At 42.5% G+C, this 25,265-nt stretch overlaps 4 protein-coding genes across 4 annotated transcripts; 1 reads left to right on the top strand and 3 right to left on the bottom strand.

Moving 5' to 3' along the window:
* Positions 1–27: 27 nt before the first annotated feature.
* On the bottom strand, positions 28–14,178 carry zgc:172302 (phospholipid-transporting ATPase ABCA1). Its single transcript, XM_037250446.1, has 51 exons — positions 14,061–14,178; positions 13,928–13,960; positions 13,762–13,850; positions 13,536–13,603; positions 13,162–13,255; positions 12,903–13,044; positions 12,653–12,777; positions 12,244–12,362; positions 11,950–12,150; positions 11,789–11,869; positions 11,498–11,708; positions 11,297–11,430; positions 11,101–11,217; positions 10,613–10,810; positions 10,335–10,537; positions 10,081–10,257; positions 9,742–9,964; positions 9,454–9,675; positions 9,175–9,379; positions 8,913–9,026; positions 8,650–8,821; positions 8,381–8,512; positions 7,905–8,044; positions 7,442–7,579; positions 7,185–7,342; positions 6,997–7,078; positions 6,674–6,876; positions 6,471–6,558; positions 6,231–6,373; positions 5,990–6,114; positions 5,804–5,905; positions 5,517–5,709; positions 5,181–5,275; positions 4,854–4,886; positions 4,674–4,779; positions 4,523–4,597; positions 4,289–4,452; positions 4,030–4,207; positions 3,813–3,928; positions 3,278–3,422; positions 3,014–3,137; positions 2,770–2,941; positions 2,541–2,667; positions 2,351–2,413; positions 2,183–2,289; positions 1,968–2,109; positions 1,756–1,890; positions 1,202–1,305; positions 1,030–1,122; positions 703–949; positions 28–628 (listed from the first exon to the last, which is right to left on the bottom strand). Exons 4-51 carry the CDS (start codon positions 13,599–13,601, stop codon positions 476–478), a joined length of 6,687 nt encoding a protein of 2,228 aa, XP_037106341.1. The 5' UTR covers positions 13,602–13,603; positions 13,762–13,850; positions 13,928–13,960; positions 14,061–14,178; the 3' UTR covers positions 28–475.
* Positions 14,179–14,640: 462 nt separating this feature from the next.
* Positions 14,641–20,263, bottom strand: si:ch73-40i7.5 (amyloid-beta A4 precursor protein-binding family A member 3). Its single transcript, XM_037250447.1, has 11 exons — positions 20,108–20,263; positions 18,621–19,483; positions 18,274–18,304; positions 17,862–18,007; positions 17,694–17,780; positions 17,441–17,617; positions 17,171–17,350; positions 16,536–16,748; positions 16,323–16,442; positions 15,904–16,044; positions 14,641–15,716 (listed from the first exon to the last, which is right to left on the bottom strand). Exons 2-11 carry the CDS (start codon positions 19,467–19,469, stop codon positions 15,645–15,647), a joined length of 2,016 nt encoding a protein of 671 aa, XP_037106342.1. The 5' UTR covers positions 19,470–19,483; positions 20,108–20,263; the 3' UTR covers positions 14,641–15,644.
* A 974-nt stretch (positions 20,264–21,237) lies between these two features.
* LOC119122202 (gastrula zinc finger protein xFG20-1-like) lies at positions 21,238–22,858 on the top strand. The gene is made up of 2 exons (XM_037250448.1): positions 21,238–21,677; positions 21,762–22,858. Exons 1-2 carry the CDS (start codon positions 21,299–21,301, stop codon positions 22,832–22,834), a joined length of 1,452 nt encoding a protein of 483 aa, XP_037106343.1. The 5' UTR covers positions 21,238–21,298; the 3' UTR covers positions 22,835–22,858.
* On the bottom strand, positions 22,564–25,069 carry pex11g (peroxisomal biogenesis factor 11 gamma). Its single transcript, XM_037250454.1, has 5 exons — positions 24,775–25,069; positions 23,985–24,182; positions 23,744–23,922; positions 23,516–23,578; positions 22,564–23,437 (listed from the first exon to the last, which is right to left on the bottom strand). Exons 1-5 carry the CDS (start codon positions 24,823–24,825, stop codon positions 23,239–23,241), a joined length of 690 nt encoding a protein of 229 aa, XP_037106349.1. The 5' UTR covers positions 24,826–25,069; the 3' UTR covers positions 22,564–23,238.
* Positions 25,070–25,265: the final 196 nt, after the last annotated feature.

Here is a 25,265-nt window from a genome sequence, read left to right as displayed (position 1 = left end):
CAAAATAAACCCCAGACGAAATGACAGTATGATCTGAATTGTTTTTATTGGGAAAAAGAAATAATCCCAGTGCAAAATTTACAGATTAAATCACTATTTACAAAACTTTCCTGATTGCGAGACATGTTTGGCAGCACCGCTGCTCAATTTGCCACTTTCAGAATGTTACAACAGCAGTGAGCTATTTGGCACTACATGTGCATTGCCTCCAAACACTGGAGTAGTATTTCTCAACCTTTATTGAGTCATTAGAAAATATAAAAACTGTACAAAATTTAAACAACAATATGTTAACAAAGGCCTTTCCATGCTGGTACTGGGTTAGTGAAGCGATGTTCCAAGGGAACACAAACAGCGTGCTTATAATTTGTCCATACGACCTTATCACAGTGATATTTGTGCGGAATCTTGAGTGCTCTCCTATTAGTGGCACCATTGCTGCATCTCCATTTTTTTACGGATGTTTTCGTTTCACTCATACTTCTTTGGCTACAACCGGAGCTCCTTTTCTGCAGTGTCTCAGCTCGATGTGTTGAGGGACCGTGTTGCTCTTTACAGCACCGTTATCGACAGTGGCGTTTGTGGGCTGTTCATCATCCGTCTGCTCCTTAGCAAAGTTGACAAAGACCTACGGAATGGACAATAGGTTTGTTTCACTTTTAAGAGGAAGGCTTTAAGCAGGCATGTGTCCTTGAGTCTTACCTGGTCCAGGGTGGTCTGTGAAACGGAGAAGTCACTAATGCCCAGCTCTTTATATTTGGCCAGCACGCCAAACACCTGAGCCAGACAGCAGGCGTGTGCTGGAAGTTGGTACTGCTGCACATTCTGGTGCCGCTCCTTCAGCTCGATCAGGGGGAAGGTGTTCTTGATGTAGTTGTTGACAGGGCACGTGTCTGGATTGGATTCGCTGTCTGCCAGACGCAGGATGATGGTGTAGCCATCACCAAATCTGTTTCATGAACAATGTGTAAGATTATTTCCACAGTAACTTGTCGTGATTAAAATGATGTGTAAGAGGGGACGTGTTACCTGTTCTTCAAGTGCTGCACAGAACCAAGACACTGGAAACGTCCATTGACCATGATAGCCATTCTGGTGCAAAGAGCCTCACATTCCTCCATACTGATCATGCAAGAGAAATATCAACTTTCTATGACACTGAAGTAGTTTTAAGTACATCCATTTGATCTTCACTGTCTACCTGTGGGAGGTCAGAACGACCGCTCTTCCCTCTTTGGTGAAGCAGAGGATGCAATTCCACATGAACCTTTTTGCCTTCGGGTCCATGCCAGTGGTGGGCTCGTCCTGAAAGCAAAGATGAAAATACGACAAGCGTGTTTTGTAAATGCAGGACGATTTCAAAGTTGCAAATTGACTTCTCTGCGCAAAGTGCGAAAGCCCATTCATTTACAACGGCGCGTCCGCCAGAGGGCGACATTTCCCCGGTAGCGCTCCAGCGGGAGCTCATATACTAAGTCAATTCGAACGCCTGGAACTCTACCCGGGCGTCGTTCAGCGGCTGCCCTCGGCACTTTAGGTACCAGGGGTGGCATCACATCAACCAGAAAACATTCAATCGTCCCAAGACAATGTCATTGCAGCTGTCGTGAGTGATTCCCGACATTGCTTAAAATAGCAAAGAGCTTTGCAGCACTGCCCTAAAATGGCTTTCTGCCTCACATCAGTTACTTGTCACTTTAAAGTCACATCTGTCGTGGTGCTTTTATCTCAAGCACCATTTTGGGGTCACCTCACCAGAAATATAACAGGCGGAGCGCCGATGAGGGCGATAGCGGTGGACAGCTTCCTCTTGTTGCCTCCGCTGTAGCTTCCGGCCTCTTGTTTGGCATACTGGCTCAGTCCCATTTTCTTCACACCCCATTGAGCCACCTAAATGACAACAACAAAATGTTCAATTATCCCGTTGAGTAAGATTTTCAATTGGAAATAACTCCTTTGTATAATACCTCTTTGACGGACTCCTCAGGCACACCGTGGAGCCGAGCGTACAGCTCCAGATGTTCAATGCCGGTCAATAGGTCGCAGATGGCGTCAAACTGCGGGCAATATCCCATCAGCTTGTGAACCTGGTCCAACTCTCTCAGGACACTAGAAAACACAGCAATGTATTTTGTGTGCACTTCTTTGAAGGTCAAAACAGGGTGGTGGAGAAAAGGTCAACCTGTGGTGGTTGAGGAAAGCCTCTCCAAAGGTAATAGACGTGTCTCCGGTCAACATGCGAAAAGTAGATGTCTTCCCTGCGCCGTTGACACCCAGCAGGCCAAAACACTGGAAGAGAAATATTTAGTAAGTAATAAAGACCACGCAAGTAACTTATCATCGTCCTCACCTCGCCACGAGGAATCCCCAGGCAGAGTTTATAGACTGCTGGCTTCTTGCCAGCTTTGTAAATCTGCACAACACAAGCATAAAAATCGATGAGGTACATATTTACCTACTTTCATCCACTTGATTTTAAAATATTGGAGAGGCATGCTTTTTTTGTCTTTTTGAAATCATTGACAAAATAAAATACGCACTTTGGTCAGGTCAATCGTGGTGATGATGTCGGCATCGGCTTTGCCGGTTTTGACCCTCTCTCTTTCTCTGGCCACGTCCTCGTCCTCTGGGCCAAGAGGCGGACTCCCACACACGACCGAGCGTTGCCTGAACACACAAAAGCGCAACGCTTTGATAGTATTTTTATGGTCAAGACAGGTGTGTAGGAATTGAACGTGACGTATACACGCATCTGAAAAGTGAGCTTACTTGAAGCACGACCAACTAAGACAGGAGTTCCGGATACTCCTGTAAGCAATGAAGAACTTGTACTGCAGCATCAAGGTAAACGCAAAGAAGATAACACCCTGAGTTCCCATAGCGAAGAGGTTCTTTCCAACCAAGTTCCAACGCAAAGGGTAGTCCAAGGCCTGCTTCATGCCTGAAGGAGGAAAATTAGAAGAAGGAAAAGTATTCAATTCAAAACGTGCGAGTATTTAAAAGATCTCCATACCAAGTCTCTGAGCGATGTCAGCCTCAGCTTGGTTCTTAGCCAGGTCTATGAGTCCTCGTCCCAGGCAGTAATGAGGGAAAATGAGCAACAATTTCTTCAGGACCTTGTTCACCCTGTTTAAATGCTGTAAAGGCACAAAGATCCACAAAGTCAAACACTAGCAACATTTGAAAACTGGAAATGGAATAAGAGAAATCCCAAATACAAGCTCAATTTGTCATTTTAATCCAGGTATATACAAGACGGGCAAAATGAGAATTTTACCTCATCGTCAAACAATTCCAAAACAAATGTTGCAATGCTGCCGTTAATTCCAATGAAGAGGTTGACAGAGGTCAAAACAATGTAGGCAGTGCTGGGAACGGTGAACACAAAGGATGCTGGATACATCAAGGGGGTGATGGACCACCTATTGATCAAAAAAGCAATTCATTCATTCCAAATATTGACTAGGGTTGCGCAATACCGCCTTTATCAGACCGATGGTAGGACGAGTACTACTCAATTTTTGAGTAGACACCACTAGTACTTTTCATCCAACTCACCCCAAAACAAAATAACAGATCATTTTTAACAATTTTCTTTCAAATTTCATAAAATCAATAGCAATTTTCTATTCTTTCCATTGTTGTTTCTGATCATAAAAAGGCCACAAGGGGGCAGCAGATACCTCGCGAGTACAGCTACCTTAATTAAAAAAAGGATCGCCACCAATATCAGTACCTGTCATCAGTACGGACTCATCAATTACGAGTATACTCAAAATGTTCGAAAACGTAAAGCTGTGCTCAAAACGTACCCGTAGAAGAGGAGGAGCATGATGAGAGCCGGCAGGTTGTTGACTGAGACGTACGCTTCCGGCTGGAAACCGATGAAGATGAGCACCACGATAATGGCCGGGACCGTGTAGTTCAGCTGAAACAATGGAAAAATAGAAGCAAAAAGAAACAGATTAAGCCTCTGGCCTCCATAACGGGCCATTTTTGTCCAACTTTTTTTTTTTTAGGTGTACTGACCATGTCCCAGCAAAAGGTGGCCACCCAGTAGAGGATTGGTTGGACGCCACTTACAAACTGGAGGTGTTTTGCTTTACTGGCTCTTTCCTCAATGAGATAAAGCACAAAACTGGCTGGCACAAAGGACATGGCAAACATCACACAGACAGAAAGCACAAGGTCCACTGAACTCGACATCCTACAAAAAAAAAAAAAAAAAGAGGGAATGTCATCGCTATCCAAATGGACCACGCGTAAACATCCCTCGTAGAGGACTCACTTGGCAATTTGCCCAAGCTGCTCCTTGGTGAGGTTCAGTGGGTGATTATAGGCTGTGATGCTTGCTTTCTGTGAATCATCTTGTAGTCCGGCTCGGAGCAAGCCGTTGTTCAGCACGTTGACAAATGCCACCAAAGAGTGCCAGCCTTTGTTATTGAACCACAGCTAGTATGCAGCAAGAAGGAAAATGTCAGAAAAATCAAATAAATGGATATTTCTTGAAAGGCAAAGCTACCTTGACGTTATTTTGTGCATCAAGACGTTCCAGAAATCCAACCACTTTGTTTAAGAAGTCATTCAATGCACTATACTGTGAAGAATCAAAAATGTTAGAAAGCAGTGTTGAATGACAAATAGGGGTTAAAAAAAAAAAGCATGCAATACACCTGTGGAATGGAGTCCCGGTACTTGTTTCGGATCTTCGTGACTGAATCTTGGACAATAAAGTCCTTAGGTAAAGGCCGTACGCTTCCGAGGGAAAAGCCGCCATATCTGCAACACAGTGACTTCAATCACTTCGGCGTGGCTGAAATATAACAGGTCTTGAAAAAGAGTGAGTCGTTTACCTAAGTTCATTCACCAAGGTCTTGGCCTTCAGGCTGTAAGAGAAGAGATTTTGGGTCACATTCCAGCAGCCTGGATTCAGAATTTAAATGCTGTCTCTAATATGAAAAGGAAAATGCTACGCTATATAGGGACATTAAAAGAAAAAAATATCAACTAATAAAGCAAGAAAGACAGAGAAAAGGAGAGAAAGAAAGACAGAATGAAAAACAATACAGAAGAAAAATCAATGGGTGAAATACAATCTTGTTGCCATTGATCTTACAAAAAAAATCTGAAGGAAAAGACAACAGAAAAGGAAAATTCCATCAATGTAATTTTGGATGTACCTCTTCTTAAGAATTTGCGAGTAGGTCTTGACCAGGTAATCTGACATGTTATAACCCGTCAGATTTTGCAGGATGACACCATAGTGACTTGGGACCTGAAATTCCAGTCGTAAAATCAATTTGCATTGGGCATTAAATCTTACCAATCATGTATTACAGTATTAATGAGGAATTGTAATGCCCTTAAAATATATATTTTATATCATAATTACAATATATATATAATATTTATACAATAATTCTTTTACCGATCATACATGACAGTATTAATGACGAATTGCAATGCCCTTAAAAATATATAAAACTGTGATAATAAATATGCTAATTGATACTAACCTGAGGAGGGGGAAGTCCGCCGGCCCCCTCCGGACACTTTGGGAGCATATGCCGTGCATCTTCTGTGCTGCACTGACAATCCGGAGAAGGCCTCTCCTTGGTCCAGTTGCCTGTCGTGAAGATTTGCTGGGTGGAGATGGGGACATGGGGCCGTTTGAACTCACGTCCTGGTTTGCTGTCATACTTTTGGGCCCTGCAGGACCGTGGGACAGCACCCAAGATGAAGTTTAGTCCACCACAAACAGACCGGTAGGAAGCTTTAGTTTATTAAGGTGTTTGAATCTTACAGGATGTGTTTGATGTTCTCCAAACACTTGGTACTAAAACCTGGCAGGTCCAGCAAGGTTTGGAGGAGCTTCTCCATCGGTGGATTTCCCTGAGCATCATTGCTGTAAAGGCATTGACCTCAGCTCAGGTCAGAATGACGACTAACAAGGTGTCGAGATCATATACTGAGCAAATTGAGTGAGTACCTGAAGAAGGTGTACTGTTCTCCATACATGCAAGGCTGGAGCTGCCGTGATGGATACTTCCCAAACTCCGGTACAACACGACTGACAAACAGAGCGGCCAGCACAAACACAGCAGGCAGCACAATCTGTCGCACACAGTGAATTGACATCTATTATTATTGTTATCTATTTATGCGGGAGGACACTTGTTTTTCATTTGTCCCTAATAGCGACGTACATTTCTCCTGCGATTTACGATTACCTGAGCAAAGAGGGCTCGACGGCTTCTGCGAACGTACAGCCATCGTTTGATGAAGAGAGCTCTCAGCTGCTGGCGGGTCAGATTCCATCCAGTCAGGGTGACACCTTGGCCAAGTCCACTCAGCATGTCGGTCTCCTCAGGTTCTGTGACAACACATTGTAGGCGTCCCAAACCTCATTTTAGCTTAGCTTAGCTCATAGCGGAAGTGAAAGTTATTCTGCGTTAAAAGCTTGTGTGTACCTATTTTAGGCTCTTCTTCATGTGTCTGCTGAGTAGAATCAGTCTGCAGATCTGGTTCAGCAGTTTCCTCAACCACTCGTAGAAAGATCTAGAGAAGAAACAGTAGGTACTTCAAAAATGTATGACAGCAAAACGTTTGACAAAACCAAATTTTGGGTTACAACACATTGGCACGCAAATGCGTTTTTTTGTGTTTTGCTTACGTCCTCCAGTTTACTGTCAGACAGGCCATAGCTTTCGATTCCAATCTCGGCTAGATTCTGATCCAGTTCAGACAGGAAGACAGCCAAACGGCTGTCCTTGGAGGCTTCCTGGGGTAGATTCAACACCGCCTCACGTCCTGTCTCCTCCACCAACTTGGAATCAGGAAAGTGGCGCTGTGCCAAGGACATCAGTCTTTCCATGGCTACCATATAAAAGCATCAATCAGCGCAGATCAAGAGGAAAAGAAAAAGAAACACAATCAGTACATGTCAAGAAAACAATTTGAATAATACTTTGAAATCTACTTTTTTTAAAAACTCACATGAAGTGTTGTCCACATAAGGTGGTCCGAGGTCTCCATTACAGGGTCTGCGTATGTCTCCAGTACGCAATACATTTCTTTCCTGAAAAACATGACAATCGCACCGATGTTATTTAGATTTGACCATTTTTTACCACTCATGGGCTTAATTTAAAAAAAAACAAAACACTGATGAGCAAATGCAGCACCTTTTTGACAACAGTCAGAGAGTAGCCAGAGCCCAGTTTAGATTTCAGAAAAAGCGGTGATCCACAGCAGCGCAGCCTTCCGTGGGAGATGATGGCAATGCGGTCGCCAAGTAGCTCTGCCTCGTCCATGTAATGAGTGGAGAGGATAATGGTTCGATCTAGCAAAGAGAAAAGGGAGGGGACACACACACACAATGCCGATGTAAATGAAAAGGCCCTCTCAATTGATGCAAGTCAAGCTAACACGTTCAGTTCACCTTTGCGGTATTTCAGCAACAAGTCCCAAATGCCCCGACGGGAGTACGGGTCCACCCCTGCTGTAGGTTCATCCAAAACAACCACCTTGGAGCCTCCGACAAATGCTATTGCCACCGACAGCTTCCTCTTCATGCCACCTGGTAGTGATAGTAGAAAGGTCAAAGGTGGACTTTGCAATTTTCAAAAGCAGACCAACAACATTTATTATCAGTCATTATGACCTCATACTAGTTTTGATGATGGGTTGTTTTTCCTAGGGCACGGTTGTTTCTTGCAAATCAGAGCCACAAGATGGAACCAGAGAGGGCTATTTCCCCCCCCAAGGAACATTTTAATGATGTACTACTGTCAGGTCATACTGACAGTTTCAACTAATATGCCCAATGATTTTTTAATGGCAAACTCCCCTTAAAAACAGGTATTATTTCCCCCCCCCATATTGGTTACTATGCATGAGCTCACCAGAGAGGGTTTCAATCAGTTCATGACGTTTGTGAAGAAGTCCAACTTCTTCAAGCCAAGAGTCAAGCTCGGCATTCACCTCGTCTTTGGACATACCCTTCAGACGTCCATAAAACCACACATGCTCCTCCACTGTTAGACTACAGCACAGACAGACAAGAGTATAAGCAAACTTTGAATTCATGACATACACTACACGCTCCAAAAAGACTTTGGAGTGGAATTTCTGGCTGAACCAAACATTTTGCATTTTAACTCTTGATTGTCCACCTGTTGAATGTTTCCGTACTATAGAAGAATATATAATGTATCATATACAATATAGAAGTGACCAATGCATTATCTGGTTCAGTCACACAATCAGAAAAACTTCAATTAACACCGTGACAAAGTTAAAATTTCAGCTTTGACATTTTGTTCATAAAGAAAGAAGTGTTGTGTTGACTTGGATGCAAGTGCATGTAATCAATCCTTACACATCAAACAGGACATTATGTTGGGGGCAAACACCTAAAGTCCTTCGAATGGTGTCCACGTCGTAGCGTATGTCCATCCCGTTAATGTACACCGTGCCCGAGGTGGGTGGGAACATACCTGTCAATACAGATCTGACATACAAGCACACATACAAAAAATGGGGATAGATTTCAAATCAATTCTGCGACAATATATGAACGTAAAAAAAGATCTTGAAAATACAAGTTGAAATGTGAGACAAACAATCCAAAACTCAATCTGCTCATACAAGGTCGTCGTTTTTCCTGCTCCGTTGTGACCCAGAAATGACGTGATCTGCCCCTCATAGAACTTTAGGTTGAGATGGTTGACAGCCAGCTTGGCTCCTTTCTTGTAGATTTTCACCAGGTTACTTATGTTGACTCCAAGGACGAGGTTACTTGGGTCGGCTTCGATGCGATCTACATAGTTGCCGTGGATACATAAACAAGTATGGAGGGGGGGGAAAAGTCAAGGACACAAAAAGCTACTGTGTACACTTTTTAGTCTCACCTTTAACGCGCTCTGCGGGGGCAGAGGGAATTGGAATGCCATCCTCCATGGAAATCCCCTTCCAGTAGTTGATATGAAAGAGGAAGTACCATGGCCTCGGGATGCCATATTCACCTGAAGCACACACATTGTCCACCACTTTGATTCACTCACTTCAATCGGATATCAACATGTTAGAGAAAGATACTTAAAAACACAATTCAGTCAAGTTTGATTGGTTGCATTTTTGTACAATGACTATGAAGTAGGAGGTGGGTCATACCAGGGAACACCGTTTCGATGTACCAGGCTGCCACCCCGTAGATAAAGGCATCCACGTAAAGCATCGCTATAGACGTAGCAAAGTTGTACGGGTCGTCCTCCACTGGACTGGAGTGTAAATTGTACCACTGTATCCCGATGCCTTGCTCCTCGTATTGAGAGAAATACTCACAGCCGAACCCAAAGGCCACGGGAGACAGAAAGCTCTGAGAAAAGAGAGAACTTCAAACCAGCACCAAATGTATCAAATAAGTCAAATGAATGATTTTTCTCCACTCACAGCAAAAACCTTGACAGTGATGGTGACACGGTCTTGCCACGACACAAACAGTACGTATGGAAGGTAGAGGCCAAAGTAGATGAGTCCCCCGCATGCGGCGGCCATGTTGGCCTTGGAGAAGAAAGTACTGATGAGGAAGCACTGCGTGATGGTGGCGGTGGCAAAGGCCATCAGGAAAAAAAAGACCACCAACATATTGCTATATGGCAGGATATCACCCCACTAGACACAAGAAAAGCAAAATGTGTTACTTTTTGGTGTCGATTACATCTGATGCAGTGTTCTTGCCTTAAGCAGCGCAATCAGGAGTGCGGCAGACAGCAGGAAAGGCACAAGACTGCTGATGAACCAGCTGAGCCACAGCGTTCCTGTACTCAAACCCATAATTTTCATGGTTTCTTTCAGTCTGGCTTCCTTCTCGTAAACCACGCCCTTAATGATTACCGCCACCGAATAGATCCAGGCCAGCGTCAGGAAAAGTGGCAGGGTGCGATTCAACATTCGAAGGAAACTGTGAAAACAAAGATGGGAAAAGAAACATTTTGACACAGTACATCATGTTGTGGAATGGAATGCGGAGTTGGGTTCAAATTGCAACATAGTCAAGTTTGGGACTGCGTGACTTACATATCGTCCACAAAACACGGATATGGCATTTGCTGGATGTAGAGGCCAATGTTTTGTTGTGCTTTGGTCAGAACACGAGAAAGCGCCTTCTCCACCAGGTCCTGAATATATACAAAGCCTCCACGGATGTAGTGCATGTCTCTGAATGGATGAGCCACTGGGCCGGCATCCCAAAACCTGCAGAAAAACAAAAACAAAAAAACTTTAAATTGTCACTTCATCCAGCACAAACGCTGTCATAAATACGACACTACCTTTTTTTGATTCTATCAGTACGAGTCACATCATCAATGTCCATTCGGATCTTGTAGGAGACGTTGGATGGCAGCTCGGAAGAAGAATTGGGAAGCTCAAACACCACACCTGCCCAAAACGCTCTGTCCTCGAGGAGCTCCAAAGACCTCCTGACCAGATGATCTTCATCCTTGAAACCCTCCAACTTGTTGACGAAAAAACACTGTTGGAATGCAAGAGAAGACAATGAGATCTGCACTTGCTTCCAGCTGGAAAATCGACATTGGAAAATGTAAACCTCGGTGACTTGAGCAAGATAGCTGATGGTCTCATTGATGTCTTTGTAAAGGTCTTGCCAGGTTGCATTTTCTCCGGACCTCCTCGGTGCATCCGGTGGAGGACTGGACAAGAAATGGGCCAAGCGGGAGGCTGTCCATGTCGTGTTTATCAGTCGCTGGTTGACTTCCGTAGCTATATCGGGCAACCGAAGCAAGCCCTGCTCCCACCGCGCAAGCCACACACAAATGCACAAATATTACGAAAGCTAGCATCAAAGTTTTGATATGAATTAGGAAGACAAGACCTTCACTGGCGGAGCTACAACAGCATTGCCACCCCCTCTTTCCCCCAACATTATGCTTGGACCCCCAGGGGACAGAATATTTTCCATAATTGTTTTTGTCATTTACAAATGCAAACCCGTGAGAGGAAAAAAAACTAAAACCCTGCCTCCGCCAGTGATGGATGAACTTCCATGAACAAATTTATATCTACGGGGAGTCGGACCTTTAATACCGGAATCTCCACTCTGGTCTCCATGGTCTTTATTATTTCTGGCCCCACTTCCAACCAAGCGTCGTTCAGGTCCTTGAAGATATGGAGGTCTTGAAAAGTCTTGTTCACCTTCAATTGACAGAAACAAGGGATTAACCAATTCAAAGGGTATATTTGCCTGTAATAATTCCAAAACTTCTGACTTTACCTCTTTCATAACTTGTTGAATTGCAGGCGTGTCTGGTGTGTACAGCAGTTTTCCATTGACAATAGGTTTAATGACTCGCCATACATTAGCCAAGGGACTGGCTCTTATACGTTGAATCAAGTTCTGGCAGAAAGCTTTTTCGGGAGCGGACAAAGTTTGAGCAAAACAAAATGACAACGGCCAGTTGAGTGTCTAACTTACCAGTTTTATTCGTGTTGATGACATCCTTTTTTTGGAAGACCATGTTCCGGTCACTGTCTACATACGAGTTGACCGATGGCACGTTTTGAGTGATAAGCCCGGAGCGATTGCACAGGATCCTTGACATTGACTCGTAATTGTGAGTCCAATTTTTGGGAGATAACAGGCTGACTTCCTCATTCATATCAGAGAAGCTGGAAAGGGATGAGAACTGAGGAAGAGGATGGGTTAGGTGCAGGAAAAAAAGATCAACATCAAGATGATCTGATGAATGTTAGCATGGGCTCTTACAACTTTGACGAGGTCCGCAAACTGTACGGCAACGGAGCTGATGGATTGTCTCAGGGCAGTCTTGTCAGCGGGGCTCATAGCCTACATGGAAAAGGAGAAACAGCTCGAGTGTGTTTGACAATGAGACTAAAATTCTTGTTTTAATATTCAATTTTTCACACCATGAAATTTCTCACGACTTTGCTTGTGTCCATCTGAGAGAGAAAGATGCGATAGGCGTCCTGAGCGACGTCATCGGGCAGCGCACACAGTTGCGGTTGAAGGTCATTCAGATCATTTGGATCCAAAATAAGATACTGATTTAACTGGTTTGTGTCGCATAGCAGATTCTTTAACTTCAGCGGAGGTGCAGCCAAAGAAGGCTAGATGGAAGTGTTAAAACAAATGTGTTAGCATGACATTAGCGATATGTTTTTCACATAACAAAGCGTGAAATCCAGTTAAAGTGTGTTCACCTTAAAATTAAGTTGGCTCTTCAGCAGCTTATTCATAGTTGCAGGCGGAAGGCCACCTTTGGTGCTCAAGTAGGTGGAAAACTTCTCATTGGGTCTTAGGAACTGCGCTACTGAGAGAGCTGCAATGAAGCATGAAGGGAAATGAGTAGCGCTAGAAATAAAAGTTATAAGTTAGAATAACACATGGGGGGGGGGGGGGGGAATCACGCAATGAATCAAGAATGAGCCTAATCTGGTATTCATACGGATTCAATTTCAAATTCAATATCTTTACATACTTAGCTAACCTGATTGCAAATAGAAAACAATTTGGTCCAAAATCATCATAAACACATCTCGTGATAACAACAGTGGGTTTGAAAAGGCCTGTTATGTTAAGTCATTTGTCAAAAAGAAATGTTAAACATACTTGGCCAGAGTTCTGGTTTTCTTCCCACACTCTGGATGGTCGTCCTCAGCGCAGCGAGGCTTGACACATCCTGATTTGCAGTGTAGTTTAAAAGCCGCTGTGCGTCCACAAAGAAACGAGAAATTCTGCAAGGGCATAAAAGCATAACAGCTCATCATAAACGAGTCAATGAATTATGCAATTTTTTCTTTATTTGTATTGAAGTAGTTCAATGTTCAGGCATGAATGTTTTTGAATTCAGTAAACCTACATGGAGTCATCAAAGTTGCCCACTTGGCCCGGAGTCTCCCCTAACGTTGGGCTACTAAAGCAGGGATTGTAGAGGTTGCAGATGAAACCTTGAATCCAGGGCAAGGTGCCTGCTGATGGTAAGGCTTTGTTTGGAAAGTGACCTGGGGAAGAAAAAAAAAAAAAAAAAAGCAGATTGTTGCAAAATACAATTGCGGATGACTCAAGGCTTATAAATTACATTTTGGCATTTAGAAAAACAATGTGCTGACGTGACTCACATTGATCTTGCTGACGAGGACGATTGGTGTTACGAACATAAATGAGGATAACAAAGAGGAAGAGTGGCCAGAAGATCTCAATAATCAGTTGAACCTGCATAGGAGAGAGAATGCACGGTTAATTGCATCTTCTGCAGTCTGGATGCCTTGTGGCAAAACACTACCACCTACCGGTGAGTCATGGAAGTACACCACTACGCCTATCATATCGTTCTTCATGTTTGTCATGTGTTACTCTTTTTTTTTTCTTTTTTTAAATCAACCTTTTCTGCTTCTACTTGATGACGCTCCACACAATTGTCACTTTTCGCTCACCGCTCAAGAAGTATTTGTGAACACAACCAGAAGCATCGAAAAGTCATTTATGACAGCACCTTGTTTCTTCTGCGACAGGTGACATTCTTCCAAAGCAGGAGAAGAAGCTGCTGGAAAAAATCCATCACTGTTTAAAACACAACACATGGTGGTGAGAGATGCACTTCTCCTCACATGGGCAAACAGCCTATCAGAATCTTCCATGCACGCGTCCATTGAATCAAATCGACAAAAACATCATAACATACGAAAATGTATTAAAAATTGTAACTTGTATTGTCTTACGTGTCCAGCTCGGTCTGCTTTGGACTGACAATCCGTTTATTACCAAATCCGGGCGGCGTGCTGTGAAGAAGGTCTATGAAGCCCCTGACCTTCGATGAGGGGAAAATAATAAAATAAAAGCTTTAAGACGAGAAGTTTTACCTGGTTTGTCTTCTTTTATACGTACTTTAATATTACGTCAGTTAATGGTCATTTGTCTCTGTTGATCAACAAGACTCGAGTGAGCAATTTAACATGACGTCATTAAAGCCTATTACATAGATAAAGAGAATAACAGCCGTAAAAATGCTAATACCTACCTTTATGGTTCTCAGACAAAGTGTAATTCCGCTTTATTTTGTCCGGGGTGTTGGCATCTTTTCTCCGCTTTCCTATTTTTAGGTACAATGAGACGAGGAGGAAATGTTTTAAGTCTTGCCCCTAGAACACCTACCTTTCCGTACCCGGAAGTCAAAGGAGCCGGTAAATGATGTGATTGGTCAACACCAATGTTTATGGAAGCTGATTGGATATTTGACAAAGAGTCTATTAGTCTATTATTCTTCAATAATCAATATATTACCGTACATAGACAACGCAATGTTAATACATACTACGGCAATCAGTATTACTAATACGTTATTGGTGACTAACTAATAACTGTTGACGTGTTTGGAATATGTGAGGGTATTTTACGATTTTTCTTCCAACAAACTTAATTCCAAAAAGTACAAAGAGAATGCTGAAAATTTAAATACAGAAATAGCAAACAACAAATTCACAAAACATACCATCGAGGTTACAAAGTCAGATTAGATACAAAAGATAGTGTAAACAGCAACTTTATCAACCGGATTAACAGGATATCATTGACAAACTCACACTGTAAGAACATCCAACTTTGCATAGATCCATATTTTGTTTCGTTTGTTCACATCAAATATTACAATGTCACATTTATCACTATGAAGGCAGCCTGAAGCTCACCAAGAGACCCTCAAGGAAACGACTGAAATCTTATTGTGTCAATTGTTGCAAGATGAAAAATGTACGAGGAGTAAAATTGTGGGTGCCTTTGTTTATCAAATAAAGGTTTTAGGAGACAACAGTTCACCATATTTCAAATCTGCTGTCCGAATATGAGAAAAACTCAAAGAGAACACCGCAATAGAGGACAATTTCCTCCAAAATGCCAACACCGAGCTTGTTGATGACCCACATCAATCTGCGTAGCCCCAGTAAAGCTCTCAGCTGGCCTTGCATCAACGCGAGCTCCAAACCCAATGAGACATTAATCTCTCTTTGATCCAAATTCAACACAATTATGTTTATTATGATTTTTTTTTTTATGCTGTGCAGGTGATCCTCATGTTGTGGCCATTATGTGTCATACAAATACCGGTTGCGTCACATTCTTTATGCATACAAAGGAACACCACATGTCAATATCCTACATACGGTGTGTGTAATGAAAATACAAAAGAGCAATTTGATTAAAAAATATAGAAGTCTCTGTCAAGCGGCAGTTATCTTTCAATATGCATATCGAGAAGTCTGAAAGCACATTATATGAATGAAACCAGAATGCGAGTACAACAGTACTTACTTTCTCTGAGCACTTTCAGGTCAGGCAAACAAAAAACACAAACTGGAAGACCAAAAGGGCCATTCGATGTGCTTCTTATTAATGTTCATTATTATGTAAATCCATAAAGCGTAAAACACTGCACCTACGTATGCTTTAGTTGATTTCAGCTACTTACTTACATTTAAACTAAGCGTAATAAATCCAACTCAGTGTTTTTGACGGTATATAAAAACAGACAGTACTTAGTTGTGTTCAAAGTGGCTAGGCTGTCATTGCAAATGTTTGTGGATCTTATAACACTGATCAGCTCTACTTGTCAAAGAAACACTGGCTGCTCTTGTCCAGTTAAAAGCCGATATGTTGAGGCTGGCATGGTCTTCAAGTGAATCTGTGGAGAGAAGAAAAAATAAAAGCACATGACTCTGCAATACAAAGAATGCATCAAACTATGAGCGTTTGAAGTTGAGCCTAAGGATGTGCAAAGTTTTTGGCCTGAAATCATTTTGTCACCGAAACAAAATATCTGAAATTGAATGTTATGATGATGATTTTTCATGTCAGTGCATCGTTATTACCTCTCCTATTGCGTTAGTCAGGATCTGAATGATTTTGTCATGTGGTGTGGCAACAACGCTCTGTCCGTTAATTTCAATGATGCGGTGTCCAACTCGGATGCCTCCTCTTTCCGCTATACCACCTCGCATAAGACTACAGATCTGAGAAGGGGGAAAAAATGATGTATTTTAAAGACAAAGATTGGAAAACTAAAAAAAAGTGTAAAAATCGAATACAGTTAAAATATGAATTCAAATCAACACTCAAGAAAAGCTATTTGTCCATATTTGCCAATCGTACTGATTCCGTTCATTTAGGTGTCTCCAACAGTAAGCAGATTTCCCCCCCCCCCCCCCCCCAAAATCTAGTTCAGGTTTTGTAGATGAGCATTTTGATCCCAACCGAGCAGATCGAATAATATAACTGAAACTTGACTTACGATTCCATCCTCCACACTGAAACCGAGCTGATACTTCGGATCTGGTCTCCTGATAATCGCCATGGTGACAGGAGGGCAGTGAACGATGCTGATCTTAACATACTTCTGGCTTTTCAAGTCCTGAAATAAACACACAATTATTAGTTGCATTTTAATACACACTTTGTTTACGTTTTCAATCCATTTCTCATTGATGGCCGTTTGATTTCTTACCTGAATGATATTTTGGCATGTGGTGATGGGCAGACCCACCATGCTGGTACCATTGACAGACATGATACGATCACCAATACTGAGTTCGCCGCAGCGCTCAGCGGGACCTCCGTGAAGAAGATTGGCCACCATCACCGTGGGCACAATGGAGCCCCAGCCCGATTCCACCACTGCCAACCCTAATATTTCCCCTGGTGCCTTGGTGATAACAACCTGAGCCAAAAATTGGGAGAAAAAAACATTTTTCAATTAAATCCCTTTTAATTCGACAGCGTCAATCAAAACTGAGCCTTATTATTTTTGTAAAGGGTTAAACACGAGCATATTTCATGAGTTCGGAGACGTCGTGTAACTCAATCGCGCCTGACGGAGGAGTCGGGTAGCCGGCTAGCTGTTGTGGATCAGGCTACTAGCGGCACGACTGACCCGAGAACAATCAAAGTAAATTAAGCTGCCATCGTCGTCGGAAAATCCTCCCATGGAAATTTGGAGTATTGCTGCACACATTGGACTCCAGTTACACCGACCCAGCCAGGGTTGATGACTGACATTTTTTAAATTTGAACAAATTCAACTAGCATTGAATCCTTGTCTGTGATTTAGGGCTATATAAATAAACTTGACAGTGTAGATACCTCTCTGATGTTCTGGGAATCAGAAAAGTGCGCCAGGTCTCCATTGTAGAGTTCCTGGTTTTCCAAGTAGTCACTGTACTCGCCAGGCTTCAGATCGCTGGCCTTGATGCCGCTGGTATGAAGGAACTGCTGGTAGGCCACTCCAAATGCCTGGCCGATAGCCTGAGCTATGACCTGGGCCTGGATGGAGATGCAAAGGTTGTGTCATTTTTGCAGGATAAACCAATTTTGTAAGAAGCAACGTTAGCGACAACCAATTTTCAAACTCACATCCACAGAGGAGAAGACGTGGCAGAGCATTAAGCACTTCTGAGGTTTGGAGGACGAGGAGGATGAAGACGGGGAACTTTCCTGCCCTTTTCGCTTCCTGCGTGCCATTAGGACCACAATATCTCCAATATCTGCGATGTAAGAAATCATCTGCAAAGAGTGATCCATCATGGCCTCCTGGGTGGACACAGGACACATGTCAGGTACATTTTTCTGCGCTGTTGGCATGTTTGGATTCTTTTTCAAATACCACCTGCGTATCAGCAGAAAGAACTTTGATCCTCTGAGTGGAGATGAATAGATCCACCTCTGTCATTGGTTGGGTTTCATCTTCTGGAGCCTGAAATAAATTAGAAGAAATGATTAAGGAGACAGCTGACGTTACATTTACCGTCCATGGTGACCAGACGATGGATTTTACCTTAATACGATCCACCGCCTCCTGAGCCTGTGCCATCCGGGCATTGGTAGATGGGTTCTTCTCAGACTTGAGCTGAGTCGAACCCAGGTACTTGGCACCAAATATGACTCCATCCAAGAGGTCTTCAGGATCACATGGGCCAGGTACTGGAAGGTGAATCACTTTAGATTATTTTTGATACAATTGATAGAGAAGTTCAATATTGGTTCATCGTTTCAACTGCAACATGTTCTAATTTAATGTGTTTGATATAAACATGCCACTGTAGATAAAGTCCATTTACTAAGTGCCCAGGAGGACACATGATACAGCTTCTAGAATGACCTGTTGATTAATTCAGCACTTGAAGGAAAAGACATCAAATATGCATTGAACAGCTTCTCCGTGACCAAACTAATAGAGATAGACTTACCGTCTTTGTATGAAGGACGGTCATCAGCATTCTGTGATAAAACAACATCATCAGATTGCAATCAATACTTGAGGTTACTAATATTTAGGTTATGGGTTAAACCAATTCTGATAAATATGTTACCCAAACAAAGTTAGTAACAACACAGTACAAAAGAGGCATTAGGTTGTGATTCAAACTTTTTTTTTTAATTACATTTTTGAGGTTTCGCCTATCATTACATTATATGATCATAATATATAATATTGAATGGAAAATGTGCTCTTTGCATAGATAAAGCTAACAAACACACCATTCGATTTTCTGTTATTACTATGACCTCAAAATAAACTTAACAGTTGACCAACCTGTTCCCTCTCTGCAGAACCTTCCTCCCCTCGAGCCTCTTCCCTCAATTTCACCCACACCGGCTCAGGGAAGTCTCCGTCAGGCAGTGAACGGACAGGTTCTTCTTCCCGCTGCAGCCCCCAGAAACTCTGGGCATCTTCCTGGCTGTAGGAAACGGACACAACGGCATCCATTTCCCGTGTGTGGGGAAGGCAGCTGCCATGGGGCGTCGTGCCCACGACGTCTGTGCACTGCAGCAGTCCCAACACATCTCTCTGGTGGCTTTCAGAAAATAACAAACCAGTAGTTTCACTGCTGTCCTCTAATGATGTTGATAGTGAAGAAGATTCCTCATGATCACAGGGCCCCAAATGTGGACGCTCGTTGAGGCAAGGTGGTGTCCTGGGGGGAGTATGAGCTTCGTCACCCATCCTCTGAAGTTGACAGAGCAATGTTTGGATACGGGTGTGGTCTTCATCGCCTTGTATTTGGTTCGCTTCCTCATCCTCCACATTTGCATCATCTTCCACTCCCCCTTCATTCTCCTTTTTCGACTCGGTGTTGTTTGTCTCAACCTCCTGCTGGTTCACATCGAGCGAAGCCGTCGTGCCGTTCGTATGGAGGTCATCCGAACTAGCCTTTTCTAGATCGCCAGAAGGCGAGAGGAAGCCGACATCCTCCAGTTCTTCTGTTGAGCCAGCTTCGGCGGACGAGTCGGACTTCCAGTCTAACGGAGGAGGCTCTATCATATCGAGCGATTCCAATTCCCCAACCTGGGAATCGAGCTCATCAACGCCATTAGGAGTCAAGCTCTGGTTTTCCGAGGGTGCAGAAGATGACACATCAAGAGAGCTGTGGTCGGGTTCCATTTTTTAAACTGAGCCTGTTGGAAGCCAAAACATGGCACATTATTCATGAAGTTGAACATTAGATGAATGCCTGACTACACTGGAATACAGACCACAATAAGATGGTCGCTTTGCAAAACACCCATTTAGATAAGCAGGACAAAGTACACGAGTGAATGCAAATTATACGACGGAGCCTGTCAAAACATGGCCCATTGTTATTCATAAAGATGACCATTAGATGAATGCTTAATTATGCTGGAATACAGAACACAATTAGAGTTTCGCTTTGCAAAACACATGGCCCTTTGGCCATCATGATAAGCAGGACAAAGTACAATGCAACATGCGTGAATGCAAATGATACTATTCAACTACAAGAATGAACCGAAACCGATGACTGGCGTTAAAGTTGGCGAATTAAAAAAAAAAAACGACAAGAACTTAAACTGAACCGTGGGCTCATGAAATTAAGCGTTGACGAAGCCGAGAGCTAGCGGGTCACTTTAAAAAGTAGAAAATAAACTCAAGGAAACAAATATTTGAACGGTAATGTGAGGAAGGGGAGAAGAGCTCATCTGATATCTGGACTCTCTCTGACTTTCTTTGTGCTCACACGGAGAGAACACGATATAGATGAACAAGTATTGCAATCTTACCCAGACTTGGATTTTATTCGTCATTCTAACAACAACAAAACCATGAAATCCTTCAAGGAATTCGAAGGACTATAAACGTTTCCTCCTCGTGTTGCCATCCCCGAAGCTACATTTTTGCTTCATTATTGACTTGCTGACGTTGTTTTGGGGAAAATCAAGTTGCATTCAGGTTTTATAGTTGTTCTAAGGACACGGCTATCCACCAGGAATATTCGCAAGCTAAATGTGTGTGTTGTATATTTTTGACGAATTAACATTTATATTTATTTGACAGGAAATTTCATCTGATATGAAATCACACAATACAGGCAGTAATAATGTTAGTTTTCCATAATATCCAAGAAGGGGTGGCATAAAGTTTATAAAACGGTCGTTTTTGAATGCATCACGAGCTCAACAGCTGACGTCACACGCGTAGCCCAGTTCTGCTCAATCGAAAAAAAACACATCGATCTAAATGAATTTTTGAGCATCCATCCCAATTAATACGAATACATTGCGTGATTCGCTGTAGTGTAGTCCACCTTTAGTAAAACTCAAATATTCATTAATAAGTGCAGAAGTAAATATAAAACAAAGTTTTGCAACTTAACCTAAAGCTACTGTCTGATAAGTAAACCTGGCGCCTTGCAAGGAGAGAAGACAAAGAGTTGCATGCCCCCAGACTCCCCACTCATTTGGTAGTTTGAAGGTGCTTATCGTCTCAAGGATCATCAGAGGCATTTACGATCATTCAATTTGCATGACACAAAGGGGAAGGGTCGCAGAAACCGCACGCGGATCCCACCCCCTCTCTCCCCGCCCTGTATAAAACTCCACGTAGTTTGGAGGTTGCTGTTGATGTGGTGGTGGTGGCTGTTGACTCCGGGCTGGCGGTAAGTAAAAGTGTGCATGTCCTCCGTATTTAAAACTTTTTATTTTGTAAGTTTTTTCTTTTTTGTGCAATATCTCCTATGGGAAATGCGTTGATGTATTTTATTGGAGCTCAAGCCCTTGTTCCTGTTTACATTTAAAAACGAGAGATTATCTATGCTTATTTTCAACTTTTCCTGGTCAGGGGTCGCCTTATTTCTTACTATAAAATGCAAACTGTCATGCTATCTGTTTCTCTCTCAACGCTGATCTATGTTTTGTATTCTGCAGATGTCTACTTGTTGCCTGTGAATGAAACAGACATAGACCTCCACCATCATGCAATCACATCCAGAGAACCCTCATGGCCGCGACCACATACATGCATACACGCCAGTCTGGTTCAATCAAGGAGGTTATGCATACATGCCACTCTGGTTCAATCAAGGAGGTGATGCATACACGCAGCTCCGCTTCAATCAAGGAGGTGATTGGAATCAAAGACCCGAGAACCGACTGGAGAACAATGCTCAATATCAGTCTTGGCATCGTCACGAACAACAAAGTCAGGAGAAGCAAGGCGACGCCTTTAACCAGCACAATCACACAGATTATCAGTCGTGGCACCATCACTATCAACAAAGTCAGGAGAAGGAATTCAGCACCTTTCACCAGAACAGAAGCGGATGGATGTCACCCTATCAGCAAACAATACAAGGTGCCGACATTTCGAAATGTAGATAAGAAGGTGGCCTTTGACATGCAAATGATTTGACTTCTTTTTGTTCTTTGCATTCCGTAGGTCAGACGTTTGCGAGGATGAACGAGGTTCCTTTTGTACAGATGCCATGGACCTTCAGGCAGCAGAACTTGCCAGAGCCCTCACACATTCAAGTACAGCCAGTGCAGTTTCAAGGACCGTATCAGACTCAGACCACACAATTCTCTGCCACCTCTAGGAATTGTGAACAGGTACTTCAGCTTCATCACAGTGAAAGAGACAAAAATATTAAGGTGGAGCCTCTAAGCAGCAGGTCGGCCACAATTGCTGATGGACCCCAAAAACACTTGGGTTCCATTCCACATATTGTGGTGTCTGACTCTTCAGAGGATGAAGACAGTGATGAACCCCAAAAACCTTTGAAGAGCAAAAGCCAACGTATAAGTTGCTACGCACGGGTGTGTAGCATTTGCCATCAATTTTTGCCACGAAAGGGTCAATTTATTAAACATTACGCAACACACGTGACAACAGAAATTACACCAAAAGGGGAGAAAATACATACCTGCGCAACATGTGGTAAAAGTTACTCAATTCGGCATAGAGCCATAGTCCATGCGAGAATACACTGTCCGGACAAAGAATTTTCTTGTTCAGAGTGTGGTAAAAGTTTCACTTTTAAGCAGCAACTTAAAAAGCACATGATGGTGCACACTGGAGAAAAACCTTTTTCCTGCTCAGTGTGCGGAAAAAGAAGTTCAAGCAAGCGCAACCTTGAAACGCACATGGTGACACACAGTGCAGAGAGGCCATTTTCTTGCTCACTTTGCAGTCTTCGATTTAAATGCAAGATTAGTTTGAACGCACACAAAAGGACACACACTGGAGAAAGACCCTTTACTTGCTCAGTTTGCTTTAGAAGTTTCTCACTGAAGTCCAATTTAGAGACTCACATGAGAACACACACGGGAGAAAGACCTTTTGCTTGCTCAGAATGTGATTTAAAATTTCTTCAGAAGACACATTTGACGACACATATGAACACACACACTGGCGTGAAACCTTACAGCTGTGCGGTGTGTTACAAACGATTCTTTCGTAAAAGTGAAGCTAACAAGCACAAATGTGCGGGCGAGAAAAGCAGCTCTACATAAAGTTTTCAAGTAGGGCTGCAACTCATGATCTTAATCATCTGTGGATTATCCATACATTCATTTATGCATCCGACTGAGGTCAACAGAGGAACTGTGGAAAATAGGTTTGATTGAGTATTATTACCACTGCCTGATGTTGCCTTGAATTGCTTAGTTTTTGTATTATCTTGAACTGTTTGATGTTTTTGTCCTAAGAATTGGATTTTAACTCCTGTGTAAGTTTGATTTTTGTCATTCTTCCCTAATAAAAGAAAAAACAAAACACGCATTGAATAAATTGGACATAGGTAAGCGTCAATAAGTCTTATGCTACAGAGCACGATTAGCGTGCTCTTGAAATTGTCAAATTGATCCAATATTTGCTGCAGTGCTGACCAAAGCGTCCATCATTCAGTACCGCATATTTAATCACAGTCTCCTGCGTTCATCTTGATCAAAGCCACAAGAGAAGAGATAGTACCCATGAGTCCTACTAGCCAAGGAGGGAATCGTCCTGCCCACAAGAAACCGTGAGGCATCCAGTGGATGGCGTTACTCAGGTCTGTCATAGATCCAAGGATCGAAAGCAGCTCCACCTGCATCTGCCGATGGATCTGAACGTAGCTGTGGAAGGTGGAAACGCGTTTTAGATGAAACAAATAAGCAAGGGAAATTATGAAAAGAAAGCTGTAGATACACCACCTGCTTCCACCTTTGGCACATCTCCTAAGCTCCTTCTTGAGCAGCGTGCGAACTCTGAGCGACCTGAAGAACAGACAAATTGAATTCAATAGACAATTTAATAATCTATCTAGGAACTGAAATGAAAATTACGCTCAGTTGTAAGTTCTTTCACACATCAAGATGTAAATACCATGAAATAAAAACTGGAATTCTGAAAATGTGTGTGGTATTCAGCTTTGACTTCACCTAAGTATCGCCAACAGCAGCGAGGTTCCCCACAGCACCGTGCTGATGTGCCACCATCTTTCCGAGTTCACCCCGACGAGGTGAGCGTCAGCGGCCCAGGCCACGTGTTCGCACGGGTAGTAGAGTTGGTCGGCCACATTTGTGAGCACCGATATCCAGCGCACGATTCCATCTTTCTCCTACAGACAACATGTGTTGAACATGTGAAACATATGTCACCAGTAGAAGAAGAAAAGGACACCTTGGCTCCAAATCCGTAACTGTAGGAATACGCCAGCATGGACAGATCATCAAACAGCCTCAGCACCGTCCTGCAGTGGCTGAGCTGAGCAGAAAAGAGCAGCAGACTTCTCCCAAGGTTGTGGGATGAAGCATCAGCCTCAGCCTTGGGTGACAGAAGGCCTCCAAGCAGCTGCGAGCCATAGCAAAGTGTTCTGATCTGTTAGTAGAGAAAACATTGAGTCAGAAACTTGCGTCACAGCATGTGTTCACGTTATTTACTTCTTTAATTTGTTGAATACATATTTACACGGTCTGTCAGGCTCAGACACGTTTAGTACATTAAATATCACTAAATCTTGAGGGAATTAACTTTATGGCCATTTCAGTGTTTTAACTTGTACATGTGAGTGAGTCAAACTTTTTTATTGGGGGCTTAATGAACATAAATTTGTATAATATTAATACCCTTGAGTGAGTAAAAACACGCTTGAAATGACATTTTAAATTGATGTTGCTCTCTGTTCAGCAGTTATGAACCATATTTTATTGGAAGAGAGCCCTTAGCTATTATAATAAATATATTAGTAATATTAATGTTGCTGTAATTATCATTACCATATGGTCCTGATCAGTCATCACTCAATTAAAATAGTAGATAATTCGAGTTTCAGTACAATTTTTTTTATTTATTTTTTTTACTTTTTATAAATCTAAGGGGAGTTTATTTGTGAGCTGGAATTGAACATTTTTGAGATTTTTCTCACAAGTGTCAACAGTCAAAGAGAAACAGCAGTGCACGTAATACTCACGAGTTTGTCTCTTCCTCTGTAGGACTCCAGAACCCGAATAAGACAGTCCATGACTGACACGGACTTGCGCAAGTAAACGCTACTGTCAAAAAATAAACAAAGTGCAAAATGCTTTTGTGTGAACCATCCTTAACTTTTATATCACGCCCGTTTTTCTTTGCATCTGCTGGACTTCGACCGAAACACCTTTCAGACTCAACTAATCGATTACCGAGCTTTCATGTTTAAGCTAACGCGGAAAGCATTACTGCCCTCTAGCGTCCAAATAGATTATACTTTAGAATGACAGGTTGAGAATATTTAAACTACATTTGTTATTGTTGTTTTTATGAATTTTTAATGTTTTAAATTTGTTATGTTATTATGATTATTATTTTCTATTCTATTCTTCTATTTAAGACGTCAATTAGAGGTATAGTTGGATCATCATCATCATCATCATCATCATCATAAACAAAAAGTGAACGGCTGTTTTCACTACATTTTATTTG

The sequence above is a fragment of the Syngnathus acus genome, chromosome 4, assembly GCF_901709675.1.
Source record: "Syngnathus acus chromosome 4, fSynAcu1.2, whole genome shotgun sequence".
Classification (NCBI taxonomy): domain Eukaryota; kingdom Metazoa; phylum Chordata; class Actinopteri; order Syngnathiformes; family Syngnathidae; genus Syngnathus; species Syngnathus acus.
Note: the sequence above shows the minus strand (reverse complement) of the source record. Positions and strands in the feature narration are given on the sequence as shown.

Bases quoted from the DNA above. Each gene is read 5' to 3' on its own strand.
- zgc:172302 (XM_037250446.1), bottom strand. From the start codon at position 13,601: ATGGATTTTTTCCAGCAGCTTCTTCTCCTGCTTTGGAAGAATGTCACC. The intron at 12,363-12,652 runs GTATGTTTAACA...GCTTCATTGCAG, and splicing joins AAAACCAGAACTCTGGCCAA to CTCTCTCAGTAGCGCAGTTC. The intron at 8,045-8,380 runs GTAAGGATTGAT...TCTGTGCTGTAG, and splicing joins CATAATGTCCTGTTTGATGT to TCTAACAGTGGAGGAGCATG.
- si:ch73-40i7.5 (XM_037250447.1), bottom strand. From the start codon at position 19,469: ATGGAACCCGACCACAGCTCTCTTGATGTGTCATCTTCTGCACCCTCG. The intron at 18,305-18,620 runs GTTGGTCAACTG...GTTTTATCACAG, and splicing joins GTTCTGCAGAGAGGGAACAG to AATGCTGATGACCGTCCTTC. The intron at 17,618-17,693 runs GTGGTATTTGAA...GTGTCCACCCAG, and splicing joins TTCTTTCTGCTGATACGCAG to GAGGCCATGATGGATCACTC.
- LOC119122202 (XM_037250448.1), top strand. From the start codon at position 21,299: ATGCAATCACATCCAGAGAACCCTCATGGCCGCGACCACATACATGCA. The intron at 21,678-21,761 runs GTGCCGACATTT...TGCATTCCGTAG, and splicing joins CTATCAGCAAACAATACAAG to GTCAGACGTTTGCGAGGATG.
- pex11g (XM_037250454.1), bottom strand. From the start codon at position 24,825: ATGGACTGTCTTATTCGGGTTCTGGAGTCCTACAGAGGAAGAGACAAA. The intron at 24,183-24,774 runs GTGAGTATTACG...CTCTACTAACAG, and splicing joins ACAGAGGAAGAGACAAACTC to ATCAGAACACTTTGCTATGG. The intron at 23,438-23,515 runs GTGGTGTATCTA...CACCTTCCACAG, and splicing joins TGTGCCAAAGGTGGAAGCAG to CTACGTTCAGATCCATCGGC.